We start from the raw sequence: 25592 nt of genomic DNA, 5'->3' as shown, positions 1-25592 counted from the left end.
CAGAGTGCCCCCTTGGGGCTGAAGGACGTCTGGGCTTAGAAGCGCCAGAGACCTTCTGCGCGCGGGGGGGGGGGGCAGTCGGCCTGGTGATTCACGCCTTTAGGAGGTGCAGGGGCGTTAGTGCGCACAGGCTCCCCAACTTTTTCTTTGCCCTTGTTAGGGGCGGCTTTGGATGGTCCAGCAGCGGCGGGATCCGGCATGGTGGCATCAGCACCACCTAAAACAGAGGCGTCCTCGTCCGAGTCGCCTAGATCTCCGAACTTACTTTGGAGGCGCTCCATCATGCGCTACATTTTTCCGGAGACGCGCTTCTGCTCGGCGAGCTTGGCCTTAGTGGCCACCAGTTCTTCGGCTACTTGGACCAGTTCTGGATCCTTCTCGTAGTAGTAGCCGTCTTTGTAGTAACCGTCTCGGACATACTCTTCTTCGTTTTCTAAGTATGTCGTATCTTCAGTACTGACCCGATCCTGGCGGGATGTCGGGTCTTCACCTTGGTAGTCCGAGTCGTGGGTACTTTCTCCTTCGGTCTGGGCTGCCGAGGGTTCGTTTTGTACCGCATCTTCCATCATAGTATCGGGGTTGACCTTAGCATTTTTGTCAACCGCGGATTTTCTCGTAGTCACCATCTTTTCAGTACGCAGAAAAAGAGCTGACTAACAACTCCCTACATCTCTCAATGAAAGCACCAAAATGTTTACCGAGTTTTTCGAAAACGAATACAAACAAAATAATAAAAAGATAAGAACTGTAGAAGTGCAGAAATATAAATAGACAAATAGGTTTTTTACGTGGTTCAGGCGTTAACGAGCCCTAGTCCACGAGTCGATGTTATTATACTTGTAGAGAATTACAGTAAAATGGCTGGTGTACAAGAACCTCACAAACTCACAGTGTTTCTCTCGAGTTCTCTAGAAGAAGACGAAGCTAGAGGGATTTTAGCAGAGTTCTTGCTATGTAATGTGTTCTTCTCCCCTCCCTATTGCAAAATGAGGAGGTCTTTATAGCTAGAGTTTTGGATTAGGGTTTTACTTTGCCCCCCTGAGTCTTAATTACACCAGCCATAAATAGGGGATACAATTACCGTAGTCGCCTGGCTACCAGGCTCTATGTGGGTATATTTACATGAAAGTATGGGGAATGCGCAAAGGCAGCTGTCTTTTCCAGGCTGTCAGCGGAACAGTAGGCGAAATGGTACTTTTAGGCGTGCTGGGATGTGTGCGGCCTCGACCTGTCGGTCGTGTCAGGCGGGATCCTGTGTCAGGTGGATATCATTCCAACTATGCCTTCTCCATGACTCGACCGCTTGGTCTTCTTCCGTGCGAGGCACGGAACTGTATCCGCGAAGGTAACCTGAAGAGCTTCTCCTGGAAGGACCTTTCCCGAAGGATATCCCTTCGGGAGTCCGGGATAATTGACGAGCTTCCGCGTCGCGGTTGCTTGAAAGAGTATGCTGGACACTAAACGGGAGAGGCGGAGCCTTTCTGTCCATCCGCGACCTCTGGTCTCCTTTCGTGAAAGACTTTGATAATTCCGGTTCCCCGAGACTATCCATCTAAACGCTATTCGGAAATCTGGATAACACTTATCAAAGTCCCTTGTGGGATAGTATACACAGGAACCCTATCAACACCTTGCAGGAGTTCCTGGACCGAGCCGAAAAATACAACAAGCTAGATGATGCTATCATGAAGTAAGAAAAAGGCATAAACCATCCGACCATTGTCAAGGAATATAAGAACGGTGCAAACCCTTAGGGCAATACTGGGGCAACAGTAAGAGGAGGAATACCTCAAGGGCCGAGCAGGGTGGAGAAAAGAAAGCTAAGTCAGCACCCGCCAACAAACAAGCTAAGCATCAACCCAACCAGCCCAGGTTCACCAATTATACCATTCTGACCACATCAAGGGCTGAGATTAACTTGGTAACATACCAGGAGGTACCATACTGAAATCCACCACCCTTGCGTTCAAAAGGAAAAAAGGACAAGAATAAGTTTTGTCATTTCCATAATGATTATGGGCACGACACAAAAGAGTGCAAACAATTGAAGGATGAGACAGATTTTCTTCTCCGATCAGGAAAACTCTTGAGGTACCGAGGCAAGACCCATGAACCCCTAAGATGGTAAGCCTAGTCCTAATTCTAGGCCTAGAAATCGCCTAAGGGAAGGAAAGGGGTGTACTCGGCCTATGAAGCTCTATGGATGGTCGGCCTAGCCCTAATTCTAGGTCTGGAAATGGCCTAAGGCAAGGGAAGGGAAGTACTTGGCCCATGCAGATCTAGGGGTGGTCAGCCTAACCCTTTTCCTAAACCTGGAAATCGCACACGGGGAGCCCTGGAGGTGCTTGGCCCAATCACTGTACCTAAGCCTGGAAATTGCCTAAGGCAAGGATTAGGAGCCTTGGAGGTGCTCGGCCCAAACACTGTTCCTAAGCCTAGAAATTGCCTAAGGCAAAGGTTGGAAACTTTGAAGGTGCTCGGCCCAAACTTGTTCCTATACCTGGAAATCACACAAGGAGAAGCAGGAGGTACTTGGCCCATGATTGAGTGCCAAGGAGGTGGTCGGCCCAAACCTGGGCCTATTCCTAGAAATCGCAGGCACTATGTTTGGAGTCCCAGAAATTTCCAGGACTATTGAGTGGTCGGCCTAGGGTATTGCATCCCTCGAAATCATCCAATCTGGGGTTTATAACCCTGGAAATCGCCTAGACTAAGGAATTTTACAGAGAAATCTTGATTAAAGTAGGTCAATATTTTTTATCAGGATACAACAAAGCAAGAAGATTTAGACAAAAATTCCTCAAAAATGCAAAGTGTTTCTTATGAATCTAAGAACATTTAAATTAAATGATGTGAGGATTAGAAGAAAGTACTTACCAAAGATCTGGATTTGAGAAGGAACTGGAGAAATCAGGCTTGGATTTTACGTGGAAGTGGCGCATAGAGCAAAATGAAAAGAAAGGATCTACTTATAACCTCTCAGGAAGATAAGATATTTTTAGGAATTCAAACTTCTTTGAAAAATATCTGATATGGTTAAAATTTAAATTCCTTGAAAAAATCTATATTTTTAGGAATTTAAAATTCCTTGAAAAATATTTATATTTTTACGAAATCAAATTCCTTCAAAAACTATCTTATATTTTTAGGAATTAAAATTCCTTGAAAAGTATCTTTTATTTTTAAGAATTAATATCCTTAAAAAATATATTATATTTTTAGCACTTTAAAACTCCTTGAAAAATACGTTATATTTTTAGGATCTCAAATTTCCTTAAAAAATATATTAGATTTTTGGGAAATTAATTTTCCTTGAAAAACCTAATTATTTTTAGGAATTATTAATTGTCCCTGAAAAATTCGTACCGAGCAAAGTATAAATAGTAAAAAAAAGTACTATATAATGTCATGAGATACTTGACTATCTAAGTACTGATATGGTATGCTTCTCGTGCCTGGACCAAGTTTACCGTAATGTTGAGTACATTACAATAAACTTGGGGGAAAATGTCATCCCAAAACATGGCGAATGAGAATGCGCACGTGACATCACAAATCAGAGAAAAATGACAAAGTATTGAGAAAAGACCGACGGGCAAAAAAGATAGGTCTAGGACCTAGAGAAGTCGACCAAGCCTAAAACCCTAGGGGTGGTTGGCCTAACCCCTACCCATAGGGGTGGTCGGCCTAGGAGTAGTCGGCCTGACCCCCTACCCCGGGGGTGTTTGGCCATAGAATGCACAAGTGTTATATTATTTCTTATAATATAATATTAGATTAAATAATGTGACAAAATGTAATTTGTCACACAAATGTGATTTGTCACACCTTGTAACATATTATTGAGAGTCACAAAATTGGACACATGTGTGTGCCCAAATGTGACATATTTTGGAGTTATAAGATCAGTTACAAATTTGTAACTCCCAAAATATTACCCAGTAATGTGTATATTATATGTTACACATTTGAGATTGGATTTCATAAAGCCATAATGAAATATGGCTGTTGGAGACATGTTTTTAACTCCCAATAGGTGTTTGGAGGTTACAAAATCATGTGGGAAAAGATTTGGGACGTTTTGGAACGATTTCGAAAATGACATTTTTTGGCTGAAAAAAGGTTGTGGCCGCGGCCACTGTCCTTCCCTGGCCACGGCCTAGGGGACAGAGGCCAGTGGCCGTGGCCACTGATGATTCTGGCCGCGACCAGTGAGGCTGACAGCCTATGTGAATTTTTAGTTTTTTTCAAATTGAACGGTTCTAACATCCCAAATAACTCCCAAATCTCCATTTTAATTCCATAAACATCCAATTAAACATTGGTAACAGCCATGGGGGTTGGTAGAATTTGAAATTCAAAGGGGTATCGCAAACTCTATAAATATGAGCCTAATGCTCACTTGTAAGACACACCTTTTTCCGTCCACAAAGCACTTGGCTGGAAAATACACCTTGAGGCTTGATTATTCCAGAAAGCATTTCCAAAAATCTGTGAGAGATCCCTTAGTGCTTGAGTTAGGGGGAAATAAGCTTTTGGACAAAGGTTTTAAACCTTATTCAAGTTGGTGAGCCACAACCCTCTTCACTTAGGTTGTGTAAGTGAGAGTTTACTATTGTTTTGTTCTTGCATTTTTTCTCTATTTGCTTTTCTTCTTATTTTCATTTTCTATTTACTTGTAACTTTTGTTTAGAGTTGTAATCTTCCTTTCTTTTGTTTCAAACACCTTTCCTTTACTTGTAATATTTTGTTTAGAGTTGTATCTTTCACCATTCTCTTCTTCTCTTTCTTCCTCTTCCTTTCTTTGTTTGTTTGTATTTTCAGTTATAGAGTTGTAACACTCCTTTTAATCAATCATTATTTATTTGTAATATATTGCATAGAGTTGTATTATATTATTACCCATTTCCATTGAGGCAATCTATTTTTTCCTAACAACAAGGACCCCTAGGGGTGGTCGGCCTGACCTCAACCCCTAGGGTGGTCGGCCTAAGCACACCCAAGAGCCACCTCAGTGGTCGGCCCACCCTATTTTTCATAGGGTGGTCGGCCTAAACCCCCAAGTACACTTCACTGAGAAATAATCACTCTCGTTCAAACTAAGATCAATAGGCCTAGCACCCCGAAGATCAACAAGCCTAGCACCTAGAGGATCAATAGATCCAGCACCAAGAAGGTCGTAGGTCTAGTACCCAAGCTTTGGTCGTCGGGCCTAGCACCTAAGTCTCATATACCAACAGAGACTTGACAGTTTCCTAGAAGTTTCAATCGTGCATTATCTACCACGTTCTAAAGAAACATTGAGAAGACCCACGATCTCATGATCATGGGAAGGTGGATACGTCTCTCCATTACATGATACTCATGTACCAAACCAGGATTCCCATACTACTGGTCATGTAACAACCCCTTGGTACTATAAATAAAGGACCCAAGGCTTCATTTACGGGGACTTTTGGACTCTTTGATGGATCTCTTTTTCTGGAATTTTGGGAGAAAAATCTTTCTAATGAGTGAACTCATTAGTTCGTACTAGTAATTGTCGAGTAATTTTATACTAAAAGCTAAGTGGATTGGATTATTACTGTTCATCAGAACAGGGCTGAACCACTATAAAATTCATGTGTGTTTATTTAAGATAATCATACTCTGTCATTCATTCTATTTATTTCATTCAAAAAGTGTCGTATATTGTACATACGACTGTTGGCCAATTTCACAGGTCCATAGATATGTTATTAATACTTAATAATATCGTTTACTATATAATTATATATTTAATATATCAATAAGATGATCATGCACAAATTCATCTTAATTATGAATTTATTATGAACTTTTGTTTATGTCGTATAAGTTATTTGATCCACTCGTTATGGTTAGTTAGAATGATTAGGCCGAAAACTTTTGTTTTGGGAACTAATTGATGTAGACGGCTGATGACATAATATAAAGATAAGAAATCTATAACTTTCCAAGAGGAATTGAATAATGGTTCTCTTAAGGGTTGGCTTTTGAAACTGAAAAGTTATTGAGCTCCAACTCTTAAATAAGTTTATGAATTAACGTTCACTAGTAAAGTTAATGGTACTTCAGGAAACAAGATATAATTAAAGAGGTTAAATAATAATTAATTTCTACTTTAATTATGAACCACTAATAGAGGATTGAATTGTATGTAGTGATTAAATGTATTGATACTTTTTATATTTAAAAGTACTCAATAAATAAATGTCTATAATTAGAAGAGTGCAATGTCATATTTTTAGTGGAATAATATTATGATTAATAAATTAAGGTTACTATATCAAAGAGTTTTAATTAATAATATAAATTTATTGGAGCTTGAAATTATAGGTTCATAGGTCCTGAAATGGCTCTATCCACACTATTCAAAGTAAGAGTGGATATTGGGAAAAATCAAGAAAATGACATATTTGTCAGAATTTGTTCTTCGTGATCAAATATATAATTGAGACAAATTAATTAATTAATATATTTTTTTAATTATTTTTTTTAGAAAATGGTATTTTTGAAAATAGAATTTAAATAATTAAGATAATTAATTTTCAATTAATTAGTTTTATTTATTTAAATAATGTGAAAAGATATTTATGATAATTCAAATTGGATTTAAATTTGAAATGATATTTATTCTTTAATTTATTTGATAAGATAAGTTATCAGGACGTGTTGCATGCCAACTACAATGCGTGCACTGTAGTTGGCATGTAAGAAGGTCTATGAATGGGTCTTGGATATTTCTTCTATTTGTTCAACTATTTATTAATTGATTTATAATTTGAATTTTAAAATTAAATAATTCTTTTATAAATCTATTTGATGGAAATAGTTTCATCATACGTCTAATAGAGAGAATATTGTAAAGAGAAAATTATATGCTTTTCACAGAGAGAAAAATATATAGTATTATGTTTCTCTATCCCAGAAAACTGTCTCAGACCTAATATTCCAAGGTCTCATGTGTTGAGAATATCTTGTTAGTTAGAATTATTTTTCAACCATTACTCTACGTTCCCACACACGTCTTGAGGTGTAGAGATACATCTTGAAAGTTCTTGGTCTGAGTATTTTGAAGACTCTTTTGATTGAATGTTCATTTGACATACAAAAAGAAATCGAGGATTCTTGATAGTTCTTCAATTGCTAAATCCACGTCTTTTTATTTCTTTATCATTAATGTTTTACATGTTAATGGATCCAATTATTTAAAGTTTTTTTAAATAAAGTTTTTTAAAAATCTTTGGGCCCAACACCTCGTGTTTTTCGATGCACATATTGTAACGACCCAAATTCACTAATAAGGCTTAAGGGCATTGATTAGTGTGTCAGGAGGGCATAGCTGGATTATATGTGATTTAATGATTAAAAAGCATGTTATATGATTCTTTGAATATCTGTGATGCATGACTATGTGTATTAGTATGCATGTAGGCCCTGACTAGGTTAGAAGGGCATATTTGTAATTTTAGCCTGTTGAGGGCATAAATGTAAATAATTTTGATAAATTGTTGAGACCATATTATTATGTGGATATATTTGGAATCTGTGACTCGAGGCAATCCTAGTGAGTGGTTCAGGGGAAAAGTCACAGCGGGGATTTATACCTGGCTCGGGGCGAGCCTGGGGGTAATTCTGGGGATTTAGAGAATATATTGGAGTCTATTTTGATATTGAGGAATATAGTTGGTGATTAGTTAGGTGTCCGGAAGTAAGCGATAAATATTAGAGACACTCGAGGAATTAGCGAGAGTTGGGAATAAATGACCAGAATGCCCTTGGAAGGATTAAGGGCTTAAATTTAATGGGAGGGTATCATGTTCATTTGGCTTATAAGGGACAAGAGTTAAGTCTCCTTTATGCCTTAGTGGAATGTCTAGAATTTGAAGGAAGCTAAAAGAAAAGAAAAGAAGAAGAAAAAGTAAGAAGGAAAAATAGGAGCCATTTCTTCTCCCTCTCGGTTTAGGTTTCTTCCTCATTTCATGAAGGAATTTGGAGCTGTAACTCAGGGAGAGTCTACGTAGGGGCTTGAGGCTAGGGTCCTTGGTTTGGCTTGAGGAGTTAGCAAGAGTAGTCCATCCATTTGAGGTAAGGTTTAAGGTTTCTTTTCAGTTTCTGGTTCTTAATGTAAATATGGATTTTGAGCTGAGTTTTGGTGGGAATTCTAGGGAATTGAGGCTGAAGTTTTGAGGAGTGACAGCTAAGGAAGAGTGGAGAATAGCATAAGGTTGAACTTCTCTGTTGAAGGTAAGAAGTTCTGATCTTGGTCACTTGAATTCTGTAGTTTCAGTTATTTTCTTGTTGGGTTTTTGAGCTCTAGGTTCAGCTATGGTGATTTCCTTGATTTGGGGTGCATGTGATTGAGTTTTGTATGGTTGGGACTTATAAGGTGAGATATAGATGTTGGAAGGTTTGTTTTAGATTTTGGTTAAGGTTTGGAAGGATTTTGGAAGGTTTTGGTTCGAGGAAGTTCAATGAGGAGAAGTCTGGGTTTTGTCTGGCTGTGACTAGCGCTGTAGTGCTAGACTTAGGGCGCTACAGCGCTAGGCTTGGGCGTCTGGGAGCCTGATGGCTCTGTTTGTAGAGCTGTAGCACCCACTATAGGGTGATGTAGCGGTACCCTATTCCCAGAAAGGGGTTTTTGGGTTATTTGTTAGGGTTTTTGCCCGGGGGCTCGGGGTTTGATTCCACCACCCTGTTTGGTGGAATTAGGGCTTCCCAAGGCTAGGTTTTGGAATTGAGGTTTGGAGTTGGTTCTAACTTGTGTGTGACTGGTTGTACGCTAGGGCTCAGACGGGATCGTGCTTGAGGATCGAATTAAACAAAGCTATCGAAATCTAAAGGTAAGAAAACAGCACTCGGTTATGTGTTTGTGATGGGACTAAGAGCTCCCTAAATCTGTATGATGTCATAGATGGTATTATGCCATGGGACATGTGATAAATAGCCTAAGGGTGCCGTAAATAATACTTGCGCATAGGGCGCGGCTCGGCCACTGGTAGCTGAGGATAGCTTAATATTCACTGAGCTCAGTTTAAGCGGGCCGGAGCCAGTGGGATAAATAGAGGGTGGGTGCGGCCTAAGGGCATTAACCCTAGTTATCATATGTGAATTGATTAATGATATGAAATGATGTACTTGTTATGCTGAATACTTGAATAACATGAATGTTTGGACTATTGAGTACATGTTTATACTGTGTGAGTTATCTGGTTGTTTGCTTGATGATTATGCACTGTTATTGTGTTTTCTTATTGGGCCTTGGCTCATGGGTGCTACGTGGTGCAGGTAAAGGCAAGGGCAAGTTGGACCAGTCCTGAGATGGAGAGCTTTGGAGCTGAATGTACATAGTCAGCTAATCAGTCGCCACGACCGAGGAGTGGTACAAGACGAGAAAAGCCTAATTGTCTGTTTTGCCTTAGAGTGGCTAGTAACTGTATTTTAATCCTGAATCTTTTGTAAACGGTCTTTTCACTTGACTACTTCTGGGATCCCAGGTAAAGGAAATGTTTGATTATTAGAAATTAAACTTTTGAGACCAAAATCTTTTAACCCTAGTTCAACTGTAGTTTCAGTAACACGTTTCTAATTAAATGACTTGATTAGCAAGTCTTGCACCTTTATAAACACACAGTGTAACGGTCTTGGCTATCCAGGGCGTTACACATATGGTAAACCAGTACCAACGTGAAAATCTTACATGAAACACTATGAAAAATTTAGAGCTTTATCATAAAAAACTTCTTAAAAAATTGTTCTTGTATGTTTTTACTAAATTATTTTTACAAGAGGAATAAGATTTAGTTATCTTTTTTAATTTCAAATCCTACATGGCAAATAAAAATAAGATAGAATTTTTTTGGAAAATAAAAATAACTAGTAAATTTTAAAATTGGAGAAATGGATGATAAGTAATTTGTAAAAATAAAAAAAGCACAAAAATGATAGAAAATCTTACATGAAACACTTTGAAAAATCTAGAGCATTTTCATCAAACATTTACAAAAGATGTTCTTGTGGGATATTACTAAACAATATTTTCCAGAGAAACAAGAATTACTCATCTTTGTGAATTTCAAATCCTACATTAAAAACAAGTTAACATTTTTTTGAAAAAAAATTTCTACTAGTGAATTTCGAAAATAGTATAAACGTGGAAATCTTACATGAAAATACTTTAAAAAATTGGAGCTGCTTCAGTAAACAAGTGTTTTAAAATGAGTAATGTTTTTTATTAAAATATATATAATATAGAATTTTTCAAATAGGCACCATTAATTAGCCAACTAATTGTAGTTGAGAAAATCGTAATCATTAATGCATAAAGAATGATAACGGAAAGAACATTGAATGAACAAAGAATAAAAAGAATGAGATATAGAATCTTGGAATGAACTTTAAATAATGATTTTTTTTAATAATTTAATTAATTTAAAAAGTGATTGTCATGTTAGCAGGCAGCTCATTACCAAGTTTGAAAAAATTAAAGATAACATTAATTAACATCTTTAAATATGGACAATTAGATCTTAATCCAAGAGCTATTAATTGACAAGTAATCAATGGGAGAAAAACTCAATCACCATTAAGAGTGAACCCATATATATAGATATATATATATAAGATAATTCAATGATGTATACCTAAAGAGGTATGCACCGGTACCTACCTCCGATGCATACCTTTTGTGTTTCTCAGCTCGTGATAGTTTTCAGAATTAATTTTTTAATAGAGGATCTTGTAAATTTTTAGGAAATTTTGATTAATTTACAGTGCTGAAAACTAGGTTCAAACAGATTGTTTTTCACGTGCATAAAAAAAAAGTAGGCTCGTGTAAAACATATGTTTGAACTTAGTCACTACTACAAAATTGTACTTAGACGACATGCATGAGATGACGTTTGTAGTAGAACTGTCATGTCATGTTAAAAATATACATGACACAACAGTCGCTCACAAACTATTATGCCATGCAAATTAAAACTCACATGAAACGACAGTTCTAATGAGACTGTTGTAACATGCCTATTTTTAAAATGAGACAACATTTCTACTTAAACTGTTGTCTAATGCAATACAAATTTTCTAATAATCAAGTACTAATTTAATTTGTATTTTTTAATATAATTTAATATATTTTATGTAAATATATTAATAAAAAAGTATTAATTAATAATTTGCAACACACAATAGCTACTAGTTAAAGAATGAGTTTTGTTTTTAAATGAGTTATTCAAATAATTGTTTAATTTTTAATACTATTTTGTAATATTAATTGCTAATTGAATTACTTATTATATATTTAATAGAAGATTTCTCTTATTAAAAATTCATTAATGATGGTGATGTTTGGTAACACTTAAAAAAATAGTTTTTTATTTAATTAATTAAAAATTTGACAATTAAACATAAAAAGGTGTTTGATAACTTTATTTTTATTTATTATTTTTTAAAATTTTAATTAAAATTCATTAAATTTTGAAAATATAAGTTTTTCACTTAATTTTTTTTTTAAGCAGTTTCGACTTTTTGTTTCTCTTCTTCAAATCACTCCTCCTTTTATATTGTTAAACAAAAAATAAAAATAAATATTATCAAACACATTTATTATTTTTTGTTTTTAAAAACAATAAACAAAAATAGTTACCAAATACATTTTTATTATTTAAAAATAAAGAACAAAAATAAAAATAATATTTTCATTTTTGAGTTTAAAAAATTCAAAAACATTTATTTACCCAACACAACCGATACTTATTAAAAATTTATAGTATTAATTTTTTTATTTTAAAACTAATAAAAACTATTTTTTAAATAACAAATTATTTTTTATCTTCTTTATTTATTTTAAAGAATGACTTTCTTAATATTTCTAGGTTAAAAAATTGCCCCAATAATCGTGACCAACCCTTACATTTCTGCTGCAAAGAGGAGCCGCACAACCAGCCACACAAAGGTTCTCTCGGCACCTGCTCCATCTCCCGCGAGGTGAACTCTTTTCGGCGCCGACTGCGTCATTTTTGGCGGCACCAAGCGTAGAGGACAGCGGCAGCGTTTGTATCCTCCATTTTCAGCGGCACCAAGGTATTTCTCCCTCAATTTTTTCCATTTATTTGATAGTTTGAAAATTGATTTTGTACCTTTGTGTACTTTTGTGTTGTATGTTCATAGAAACACAAGTTTAACATTGTCCATACCTCATATTGATCTACTTATTAAGAAGCATCTTTTAGTTCTTGATCTTTGTTTTGATTGGATCACTGAAAGTATATTGTACCTCATGTTATTAAGAAGCTTATCGTTAAGTTTAGGCCTTATACAATTAATGAAAGGAATATTTGGGACATTTGAAAGTCAATCACGTACATATATAATTTGGAATTTTAGTCATTATGGTCATGAGTAAATGTCTCAAAAGAAAGAAATTTTAGACAATCTATTTTGGAGGTTTTGCATTAAAGATTCCTTTTATGGTCTATTGAACATTTCAGTATTTGTTATGGATTTAAGCTTTGTTATAGGGATGAAAGAGAACTACAAATTTCAGTTTTGAACATATAAGTATATCGTATGGCACATTTAATAATTTTGAGGTAATTAGTGATATATATATTATAATACATAAGTTTTTTGGTTGAAAATGAAAGACTGATACAACCGTATCTAAATCTCTTATACCACGTTGGTGGGGTTCATTTTAGTCTCCTGTCCAAAGTTAAGTATGACATTGGTGATTCTTGTTCACTGGATTACCTTATTGATAGCATTTTCCCTCTAGTTAGAAAGCATATTGAGCCAGACCTTCATCATGCACAGGTTAATGTTTTTCTGCTCTTTTCCTTGACTTTAGTAAAGCTGGGGTGGGGCCACAGATGTTGTCTCCTATTTTCTATTGCCCTTACCATGTGAAAGCTCTTGTGCTTGGGTCATTTTATGTGTACATTATTTAATACATAACTACTTTATATTCTTTGCTTTTCGATTATCCTTTTAAATATCAAAAGTAGGTTGGAAGGATGACTTTAGGTGGGCTACTTGGTTTGGGGTACAATGTAGTTGTCAGTTATAAACGAGCATCTATGTCAGTGAATAATGACAATGTATCTATTTCACTTGAAACAATTGATACTCTTGGTGAGACATTCATGGTGCTGAGGGTTACAAATCGAAAAGTATGAACTTAGTATTCTTTACTAAAATGTGTTTCTTTTTTAAAATTCTTTTGGAGAAGTTTTTTAAGGGTGATGGCCATGGTTTGAACACAAGACCAACCATTTGATGAAGAGTGACTTGGCTGTCCCCTTGGGATGTAAATAAAGTCATTATGAATTGTGTGCCTATATTATTACTTTGTAGAGGTTTACTGTTGATACTATGCTGATGTCCTTATATATTATTTTATTAGGATATGCTGCATTAGTATCCTGTGTTTTGAAGTTCTTTCTATTACATATGAAGTATATTTTGGGTACAGGGGAGGATTGGTGGACAACCTGTTTGGTAAACACAAATGAAATCTGTTTACTTTGGGATCAACCAAGTTACTAGAAGGGAACACATTACCTTTATCAATCCTTTTCAACATGACTTTATATGTAATTGTATTTTAAACTTATTATCACCTTGATTAATCTTATTTTCTGTAGACAGTTGGAAATGAAGCATCAAAGATGGGCGTTAGTGGACTGTGGCTCACTAAATCATATCTTGAAATAATTATTGAGAGAAAAGGTTGTAAACGAGACAATGTTTTTCTAATTTATTCATGTTTATTTTACTTGTGAATTTTAAAATTATTTAAAAGCTTTTATTTGGTTTCCTTGGAGCCTTTTTTTTATAAGTTTGTGTGGTTCACTATTCTCTCTCTTGGCGTTTGTTTGAAGGTAATTTAGAAAAATATACAATAAAATATACATGTATGAGTTAAGAGTAACGATGATTGTGTTGTTGGCCTATACAGGTGTACCTCGTCTTAATACACCTCCACTTTTGCCTAATTCATCTCTGGCCAGCAATCAAGACAAAATGATAATTGCACCAAAGCCAATCCGGGTTACTCCAAATCTTGTTAATAAGCTTGAGGATCTATCTCAGCCATGGACTCGATCTCCAAAAAAATCAAAAATGGAACCTGTAGTGGCAACATGGCATTTCATTTCTTCAGACCCTCCTACAAATAGCTCAGCCATCGGTATGTGTCCTTGACTAAGAGACAATTCTACTTGCCAATTTATTTTTTCTGGGTATGTTTCCATCGTCATGTTTAAACTTCTCTCATGAAGCAACAACAGATCCTTCCAGTTTCAAGGACACCATGAAACTTGCTCCATTGCCCAATTCATATGACTTGGATAGAGGATTGCTTCTTTCTGTGCAAGCAATACAGGAATGGACTAGAAGATAAGTTAGAAGTCTCTTAATCATTTTTGAAATTTTGACAGTGAGAACTTGAATAGAATTATTTATATAACTCTTATGTTGATAATTTCAGGCTTTGTTGGAGAATAAAGGTTTCCCAGTTATAGTTGGAATTGGTCTGTTGAACTACTCCCTCCCTCCTCTTGTTGTTGATATTAAACTTGGCTAGCTTTTCTGCTAGCACTTACATATTTGTTATGCTATTAAAGTATGTAAATTGAGTTGCATAGGATTTTCTGAGTGATAATTAAAATCCTTATATTCTATTACTATTTCCATTTGAGTTGGACTCTCATTTCCACTCAGTGGATGAGATAAGAGACATACTGGATCAACACTCCACCTTTCTTGGAATATATACTTTTTTTGTGGAAGCTCAAGAATGTTTTGGTATTTTGCTGCAATGATGTCTTGTACTTTTATGAATTTTGAGTAGAAGTTCCGTGAAAAAGAAAATGATATTCATCTTTCCTTTTTTAGAATTAAAACTTGACGTAATTCCCTTTTATTGTTCTAATTTATTAATACAACAAATTCTCATATAGTTATTTACATGCATTAAAGTGTTAAGTTACAATTATGCATAGGTTTGTTTTCTGCTTTGAGCTGTAGTTTAGCTTCCTGAAATATTTCCCTGATCTCTCAACGAATCAACGAATCTAGTCTAAAATATAAATTTATATATATACATATATATTTATGGAGACTTGAACTCCTTACTGCTCACAAACACACACTCATCCATCCACCCATGACCGCTTTGATCTAGCCTCAAGTGGCTGTTAAGTCTAAAATAATAAAGTTACTCATTTTCTTGTTCATGAAATGACTATACTATAGGTTTCGTTATTCAATTGAAAGTTATATTTTGGGATTGATGCTTGAGCAAAGAAAATAGGGCAAACTGATTGAGATTGGAACAAATGACATCCTATAAGAATTATATATTTTAGTTTCGTTTTAAGTATAAATATAATATCATTAACTTTCATGTATGTAGTATAATATATTCTGAGTTGTGCGATAGAGAGATATCACACTTTTTTGGTTTGATTGAGCTATTGTGGTCATCGAGAATTGGGACAAAACTGGATAATCGAGCGTATCAATAACACAGTGATGGGTCAAACTTGGTTAGTGCCTTACCATTTCATGCAAGTAAAATTTTCATTTAATATTAATTTTACTTATACCTTCTAATGTTTATTTTAATAACTTTTTTTTAAATGCAGACATCATTGGATGTTAGTGATCATTGATCTAGATGACCATACATGTTACTATCTTGATCCACTTAGAAAATCTCCTTCAAATGATTTAAAGAACCTTATGAACAGATAATACATTTGAAACTCATTTTACAATATAATATGGTTATTTGATATGGAAATAAAAAATTAATATGCTCTTCATATTGATGTTTATATAGTGTCTTTTCACACATTAAGCGAAAGACAGGAATGAATGAATAAAATTACAAGTGGAAAATAGTTAATTTCCCTCATCAAACATCGTCAGTAGAGTGCGGCTTTTATATCATAAGGATGATGAAGGAATATTGCTTGAATGAGACATCCATGCGATGGCTAACTAGTAATGTAAGTGTATTTATTATTATTGAACTACAATTCTATTGAATTTAATTTCTGACTTAGTTTTTTTATTTTGTATTTTGTAGTGTGATGGGAAGAATACATATACACTTGGCGAAATTAATGAAACTCGAAATGAATGAGCTACCAAGCTTCTTGAGTGGATGAGTCATAGCTAGAGTAACTTTTGAAATCTGAATTAGAAAATATACGAATTGTAATTTTTAGTTAGCACTTACATAGTTATTCCAACTGTATATTTTGATCTTGTAATTTTTAGATTTAGAATAGACTGAGTTCTATTGATTTTGTCTGCCTATTGATTCTATCTGAACAATGTTGTAATTACACAGGAAATTATGAATGAATATAGTGGTTAAAAATAGATAAATAAAAAAAATTCTCATATTCTACATGGGACGTCGATCTCAACAAAACTGTCGTCTTATGTATTGCAGAGGACGATGCTTGCACATAATTTGTCATCTCATGTACTACAGGTTGATGACGCTTGAGTAGGAACTGTCGTTTCATCTACTACAGTGGATGATGCTTGCACAGAAACTGTCGTCTCACGTACCACATGAGACAACGTTTGTATAGAAATCATCGTCTCATGTACGACAAGAGATGACAGTTTTATTTAAACCGCCGTTTCATGATTTACATGGCATGATATTGCATGGGACGACAGTATTAGAACCGACGTATGAGAGTCCATACGACGGTTTAAAACCATCGTCTTATGTCAATTTTGTAGTAGTGAGTTTTCGACACTGTAAATTATTCGAAATTTCCAGAAAATTTGAAGTATGTTGCAAATAACTATAATACATACGGTCATAAAAAAATTGTGCCGAAAACTGTTCACGAGCTGGAAACACAAAAAATATGCACCATAAAAATATCTTATATATATATTTTGTAAACCATTTTTTTTAAGTAATAATATAAATATTATTAATAAATCTGTCATACAAACACATTATACCACCAAATATGTATAGAAAATCTAAATCTAAAGTTACCACACAACTACTACTAAAAAGTAAACGGTAGCACATTAAATTTGTTTTTAAAATAAAGTGAGAGAAAGAAAAAAAAATAAGACACTATTTTTTCTCCATAGTATCAATGGCCCTCCGATATACTTCCCCAAAGTTGAGTACATACTTCCATGCACAATTACATGATCTAGAAGATGTTCATCATCCTATAAATTGTCCACCACCTCAATCAAAACTTCTAAAAAATTTGACCGGCATTAAGGAAAATTATATCAAGAAGATAGCAGAAAATTCTAGCTATAGATCCTTATTACATGACTTCCTATAGAAACAAAAATCTAGGGAATATAATTATTTACATAAAATATTTTCTAAATCTAATGGTTAAAGAGAATAATAGTGATAGATGTAATGAAAGATGATAAAGTGAAATAAAATAAATTTTAAAAAATTGAGCATATATTACCTAAACAAAGTTGAGCATATATTACATATTGTCTGTTGAACCAAGATACTTTGTGCAAGCAAAACAAAAATTGTTAAAAAAAATCTCATGATCATATCGTTTGAAGAATGAGCGAGCAAGACAAATTTTTCCCTGTAAAATAATCGAGAAAAAATTCACATATATATCAATTTATTACTATATAATGCAATAATGAAACTTTTAAAATTAAATATATATGAAGCCAACATACAAAGCATACACAATTTCCTTTAGCATTGGTTTAACCATCTACAAAAAACTACAATACTATGATTAAAAAAAACGCAATGATAGTTTTTGATGAAGATTTTCGCCAACAGTGTATTAAGAAATAATAAGGAAAATTAGTGCTTAATGTTAAACAATGAAAAATAAACAAAATTCACTCAAGAACACATAACTTTTATGTGGTTCGGTGGTTAAAATCCACCTAGTCCACGAGTCAATATTATTGTTGTTTCCCTCTCTATTTTGGCAGAGTTTTGGCATTACAGAATAATGGTCTCCTTTCCTATCCAATATTCCCAGTATTTATAGGGGAGTTTCATAGACATGTTTGAGTAACCGCGTGAGTCAATCACATATTTACATAATGTCTACATTTAATACAAATAATTTCCATTTATATTAGGATATGATTTGATAACAAGATAACAGGTTCCTGTTATCTCGGATAATAAATATGACAGCATGGTCATAAATAAACATGTAAACAGATCCCAAGTCTCTACGGATCCTTGAGTATGCAATATTTTAAAATTATCACAAGCTAGATATCTCTCCCAAGCTCGTGCTTTGACAGCTATTTGATTCCGAACTTGTGCTTAACAACCGTCATATCCTTAATTCGGGATAAACACAAGACGCCTAACACCACGTATGACCGCTATGAATCTTCAGTTGCTCGTATGGATAATAAGCAGGTATTATTCCCCTTGGTTATTTCTTCTTGCATTTATCTGCCAGCTATACCCGAGCTGAGTAAATGAACTCGTGCTAAAATCAGGGTACAATAATAGTAATAATCATAATTATCGATGTTGTATAGTGAAATTTATATATAATCATAATTATCGTGCTAAAATTAGGCATTGATAAAAGAGTAATGATATAGAATATAAATTTATACATATATACCTGTATCTTCTATTATAGGGAGCAATAACATATTTCCTTACTATGTGTAGGTAAGTTTCATCCATAACAGTTCCGAAAGCATGTAAGAAGTTGCATGAAATTGAGGCTAAATTCTTGATTTCTCCACTTGAATGGTCTAAAAACTGTGGTAATTAATCCTCCTAAAGATCAACTACTTTAACGAACTCAGCTCACAAGAGAAAGTTAGTTAAAGACTGTTACCGAGTCTTGTTTTAGCTATGATCTATAAATAGCTTTAGCCCCTTACTTTTGTTTGGTTCTGTAACTTGTAATAAAAACTTAAGAGAGACAGAGTTTAGGAAAAGCTTGTTAGAGAGAGGATCTAGTTCTTTGTGACTAAGAACTTTGGGTGTACTTGGGGTTTGGGGGAAGAACTAAGACTGTTCTTCCAATTTCGAGTGCTGTGAGCTTGAGAGATTCTTTGTCATTGGTGTTTGTACAAGTTCAGATTCTTCATAATGGATTTGAGATGATGATTCTCAGTTGGAGTATGGCCAGGGATCAAATTGATCTCTAGGATTGGAACTAGGATAAATTCTGTGTTGTTCTTTTATTGAATTCTAGTTTTATATTCTTGCTAAATTGGCCTGTTTAGTTTTCATTAATCATGTCTTTGGTGTGTTTTGATCAATCAAGCATTTAGGTGAATCTGTTTGTTGAATTAATTTACAACAAATCAGATCCTGGTTCGTGATCCGCAAGAAGGGACCAAGATTCATTCAAGATTGATCTATTTTCAAAGATGAGCACATCAGCAAGGTTCGAACTTCAGAAGTTTGATGGAACAAGAGACTTTGGTCAATGGAGGGAAAGTTTGAAGGGAATTCTTGTTCATCAGAAGATTTTCGAAGCACTCAAGCCAAAGGAGGAACTTTCTGAGAAAATGAAGAAAGAGGAGATTGAAGACATGGAAGAGCTTGCTTACTATACCATTATAATGCATCTTTCCAATACAGTGAGAAGGAAGGTTCAAAACTTAAAGGCAACTAGGGAGTTATGGGATAAACTCGAAAAAATTCATATGAAACCTTCATTAACTAACAAAATTAATTTGTTAGAATATTTATATGGTTTTAAAATGGTTTCTAATCTGTCTTTAGATGATAATCTTGATCCTTTTAATCAAATTATTATTGGATTGGCTAATCTAAAGTACAATGTAGATGAAGAGAGTTAAGCTATTATTTTACTTCGATCCTTACCAGCAGCATATGAAGAACTGAGAGCAGTGATAAAATATGGAAGAGATACACTTACCCTTGAAGATGTTCACTACTACAAAACTGGGCTTTCCCGACACCCAACCACGACAGTCAATGTTGACTGTCATAATTGCTTAGCGGGACTCTACACTGATAGTTAAAAACTGTAGGCATAGAGACCAACGCCGACAGCTAATAACTGTCACCGTTGCTTTTGACTGTCGCTATTGACCCCAACGCCGACAGTTAATTCGAGACCAATGCCAACAGTTAAAATGTGTCGCTATTGACCCCAACGCCGACAGTTAATTCAAGAACAATGCCGACAGGTAAACGGTGTCGCTATTGACCCCAACGACGACAGTTAATAAAAATCCAATGCCGACAGTCATAAAATGTCACCAAAATTCAAATAAAATATTATAATTAATGTATAGTATAATTTTAAAAATAAACTAAATTATGTAAATATATATTTATAAAAATTATGTATTTATTAAAAACTTTTAAAACTAGATTTTTTTTGTTTCTAAATTTTTCATATTATTGACTTTTGTATTTATAATAATTTTTATATTAAAATAAAAATTTATTATTCTGTAACATATTTATAAAATTAACTATATTATTAACAATATTATTCTTTAACATATTTATAAAATATTGTTTTATTAAAATAGAGTTGTTTTATTAATTGGAAAAATATTGTAAAAAAATTAATGAATAGTATAATTTTAAAAATAAAGTAAATTATGTAAATATATATTTATAAAAATTATATATGTATTTATTAGAAACTTTTAAAACTAGATTTTTTTTTTGTTTCTAAATTTTTCATATTATTAAATTTTGTATTTATAATAATTTTTATATCAAATTTTAAATTTATTATTCTTTAACATATTTATCAAATTAACTATATTATTCTTTAACACATTTATAAAATTTGTATTAGTTAAAAAAAAGTTGTTTTATTAATTGGAAAAATATTGTAAAAAAATTAATGAATAGTATAATATTAAAAATAAAGTAAATTATGTAAATATATATATTTATAAAAATTATGTATTTATTAGAAACTTTTTAAACTAGATTTTTTTCTTTCTAAATTTTTCATATTATTAACTTTTGTATTTGTAATAATTTTTATATCAAAATTTAAATTTATTATTCTTTAACATATTTATAAAATTAACTATATTATTCTTTAACACATTTATAAAATTTGTATTAGTTAAAAAAGAGTTGTTTTATTAATTGGACAAATATTGTAAAAAAAATTATAAATAGTATAATTTTAAAAATAAAGTAAATTATGTATATATATATTTATAAAAATAATGTATTTATTAAAAACTTTTAAAACTATATATTTTTTTTGTTTCTACATTTTTCATATTATTAGCTTTTGTATTTATAATAATTTTTATATCAAAATTTTAATTTATTATTCTTTAACATATTTATAAAATTAACTATATTATTCTTTAACACATTTATAAAATTTGTATTAGTTAAAAAAGAGTTGTTTTATTAATTGGACAAATATTGTAAAAAAATTAATGAATAATATAATTTTAAAAATAATGTAAATTATGTAAATATATATATTTATAAAAATTATATATTTATTAAAAAATTTTAAAACTAGATTTTCTTTTTCTAAAATTTTCATATTATTAGCTTTAGTATTTATAATAATTTTTATATCAAAATTTAAATTTATTATTCTTTAACATATTTATAAATTAAATTAACTATATTATTCTTTAACACATTTATAAAATTTTTATTAGTTAAAAAAGAGTTGTTTTATTAATTGAAAAAATACTATAAAAAAAATTAATATATAAATGTATTAGTTATGATTTTTTTTATTAATATATATATGTTTAAATAATTAGTTATAAAAACGTATTGGAGGAATGCCGATAGTTAAAATGTGTCGTTGTTGGGAAATTGATTTTTTTTAAGGGGCAATGCTGACACCTATAAATTGTCGCTATTGGAGGCAATAGCGACAGCTTATAGGTGTCGGCATTGCCCCTTAAAAAAATTTCTCACTCTAAAAATTTTAGTTTCCCCCCACACCTCTCATTTTCCCTCTTTTCCCTCTCTTTCTTTTCTTTTCCCTCTTCCTCTTTCTTTCTTCCAGCCAACGTTCAGCCTCTTCTTCAGCCAACAACCAATCGCGTGTGACCCTAACCACCCGCCACCTTCGACGCTGCCGACGCCGAACAACCAGCCACGCGTCTCCTTCGCAAGGTAGCCATTTATTTATTATTACCATTTCAGCTTAGTAGGAGTTTTCCGGCTGATTCCAATGGATCTGTTTCTAGCAAGCTAATAGATTGAGAGTTTTAATTAGAACAACATATAAGGGTAACACTATAATTATATATGATGCTTTGTCTTAATTTAATATTAATTTGGATTAAATTTCATTGTACCTGTGGCACATCTGGCCTGGGAACTTGTTGGGAAGATTACATATGTGATGAATACTAAATGCGTGACAGTTCTTTTGGAGATGATTCATTAATATTTTGTTTTGTTTTGTTCTTTCTGTTTCTTATGTTTTGTGCACAATACTTCTTACGTAGTCTATTGTTACCTTATTTATTTATGTTTTTTTATGTGTGTTTAATTGTAATTTTGACTTATTATTGGATTTCTTTGTATAGATTTAAAGATTTTAAAGTTTAAAATCCTAAAATCTCAAAGTGCAGAGTCTGAATTTGTGGTTGTAAATTCAAAGTTAGTTTGGATTTTGAGTTGCACACAAAGTGTTTGATAAAATACACTTAGTGTGCTGCCTATTTGAGTTGCACACATGGTATTTCTTTCTTGTTTCTTGATCTCTTACACCTTTTTTAAATGCCCTGTTATATATATATATATATCCTTGATAATTGGCCCAAACTCACGTGTATCATATATATAATTAGTTCACAGTGATCACTTAATTAGTTCACATAGGAGAGATATTCACTTAATTAGTTCACATAGGAGAGATATCCAAAGGCCTACTAGTCCAAAGTGTTACCTATATATATATAATATTACTGGCACCTACACTACTTATTGATTCATATTAATTCATATGTATACTCTACACATATGATCTAAAATAATAATAATTTTTTTTTAAAAAAAAATCTGAACCTATTAAAGCGCCAATATTAAGATACAGACATTGTAATTTTTAGGAGCCTTGATTATAATATAAGACACTTTTTAATTATTTGTTTTGGAGTTTATGAATTTTTTTCACCAGGTGCAACACACAATCTCAAGTAGTACCACTCTAAAGCTATACACATCCACCTTAGAAGCAATGGCCATGCTTCTAGACCACTCTGGTGCAACACACCCTTTAATTTGTCCCTCTAATGGTTGTGTGTGTACGGCTCTCTGATTCACCATCAAAAGTTTGGCCAAACCAGAGTTTGATATCTTGGGGTCTATTTGTTAAATTCTTACAAATTAATTATGTTATTAGTTTTATTATTTTAGAAAGTAAATGTTGACATGGATTTAAGCATAAATTTATTACTCTTTTATTTATTTTATTTCATGTTTTTTGAAGGTCTCTTTGGGATAAAACTCTTGAGCTCAGATTTTTACTTCAGAAAGCAATCTAAAGTTCAAATAGATCATCTCAGGTATGTTTTAATGGTTAAAACTTATTAATTTGGATTCTAATTGTTTAAACATATTCAGATGTATATTCTTTTATTCTTTTTAAAATTATACAAGTGTATGTTAGAGGAGTCTGGGATTATAATTGTGTGCTACGGTGATAACGGAAGGTTGAGAACTTGTATGTCTTAGTGAAGTAGGTTCTGTGATATATATATATATATATATATATAATTGCGTGCTGGGGGAGATATAAGGAAGAAAAATTGTTTGTTGTTTGAATTGATTGAATTATTTGAATTGATATTGACAGATGGTTAGGTTACAAATATAGGGGAAGTGCTGTCCGTTTTAAATCATAAAAAATAGTATGAATGATTTAGATTATGAAAGGTTAACATTTCACTTTCATTTATATTCAAATAGAGCTCAAGTAGTCATATATTTTGACTACTTCAAGCTTTCAAGTAGTCCTAATCAATTCCTCATTCTAAGTTTGCTCTGCAGCATAAACCTGAATGACCTCCTCATATTTCCCTATTTCTGATGCTAGTAAAGCCTATATAAGAAGAATACGAATTCATCACCTTTACAGAAAATTTCAATTGATTAAAAAATTTGACACCCTCATTTTCAATTCATACTTACTCCTCGTCTGAATAACTGAAACAAATACTATCTATTTATTTCAAATTGGCATAATTTAACTTTAGTCATTAATCAAATGCTCTAATATTACTACAACTAGGGTCTTGTACTCCAAGAACTTTAACTCATAATAATTCATAGGTTATTTGAGGATATATTTTTTTAATTTTTTAATTTAATATATATTTACTATATATTGAGTATATATAATATATTTTTAGACTCAAAAATTTAAAAATTAAAAATAAAAGACTATATAGTCTAAGACTAGAAAGATGGAGAAATTACACCAACCGCCTGAGATATATATCTCTCAATTGCAGATATTTTTTTTGTTTTTTTCTATAGAAGATATTATTTGTTGAAAATTATCTTGTTCAACTAGGAGCTAGGGAAAACTTGTATGTCTTTTTTAACCTTAAAATTTTATTGTTTTCCAAAATGTCTACACAACTAAAAGAGACCGATTTTCTTATTGGTCTTACTCTTTGATGGTGGTGCTGAATTATAGTTATTTGTTTGCTTCTTTTTTTTTTGCATATATTAAGAATATCTTATTGCAATGTTTTAAATTATTTTGAGAATGAGAAATAATAAGATATTCGTATACTCAAAAAGTATGTGTAACTAATTTATGATGATGAACAAAAATTAAGGATATTTTTGAAAAAATTAGATAACAAATTTGCAATATCCTCTAACAAAAACTTGAAGTTATTAAAAAATGAATATCTTCATCTTTCTAGTCTTAGACTATATTATTTTCATTTGTTTGTATTGGGTGATTTTCGTGAGAAAGTAGCTGAAGAAGAAGCTTGAAGGAAAATTAAAAAAAGAAAAAGAAATAGTAGAGAGTTTTGAGTATTAGTAGTGTGTGGGGGCATGTTTCAATTATCAAGTACCACTCATAACTAATATAATATTACTCAAAAATTATGAACTAGTTCAATTATTCTATATCAAAATATCACGTTTTTATGTTACTTGTTAGTTCTTGTTGAGAATCTAAATCCAAAACACTAAATAATTAAGGTGGGAGTAGGCTTAAGTACACATTTATTTGGATTGTATTTATTTGGATCTCAGGGCTAAGACAACGTGTCTCCAAATGCCATAATATAACGATCAGAAGTTGATGATGCAATTTAAATTATTTATAGGCTCAATTTCTATTTATGTCAAGAAAAGGGATATTATATATATGTACGTATAGAAGAAAACAAGATTAATAGCGTGATGACTTCAAGTTTTGATGATCCAGCTTGATTAATATAATTATATATGTAGCAGCCCTTCACAATTTGAGATCTTAAAATCACATATTGATTCAATAATTTCAGGTTTATAAGTACATATATATAATATTAATTATATACACATAACTAATAATAAGTTTATATTGAGTTTTGAAATGTTA

At 32.5% G+C, this 25592-nt stretch overlaps 1 protein-coding gene across 1 annotated transcript in view; it reads left to right on the top strand.

Moving 5' to 3' along the window:
• Positions 1 to 14608, top strand: part of LOC133824972 (uncharacterized) — a 43439-nt gene extending 28831 nt beyond the window's left edge. The window contains exons 2-8 of the mRNA XM_062257979.1: positions 12723 to 12837; positions 13029 to 13155; positions 13427 to 13521; positions 13668 to 13752; positions 13982 to 14212; positions 14304 to 14392; positions 14513 to 14608. Of these exons, the coding sequence (XP_062113963.1) occupies positions 12723 to 12837; positions 13029 to 13155; positions 13427 to 13521; positions 13668 to 13752; positions 13982 to 14212; positions 14304 to 14392; positions 14513 to 14608 (838 nt within the window). The remainder of the gene's footprint in view (positions 1 to 12722; positions 12838 to 13028; positions 13156 to 13426; positions 13522 to 13667; positions 13753 to 13981; positions 14213 to 14303; positions 14393 to 14512) is intronic.
• The last annotated feature ends 10984 nt before the right edge of the window (positions 14609 to 25592 follow it).

Source organism: Humulus lupulus, chromosome 3 (assembly GCF_963169125.1).
Source record: "Humulus lupulus chromosome 3, drHumLupu1.1, whole genome shotgun sequence".
Taxonomy (NCBI): Eukaryota; Viridiplantae; Streptophyta; class Magnoliopsida; order Rosales; family Cannabaceae; genus Humulus; species Humulus lupulus.
The sequence above is the reverse complement of the archived record's forward strand: the minus strand, read 5'-3'. Positions and strand labels throughout refer to the sequence as shown.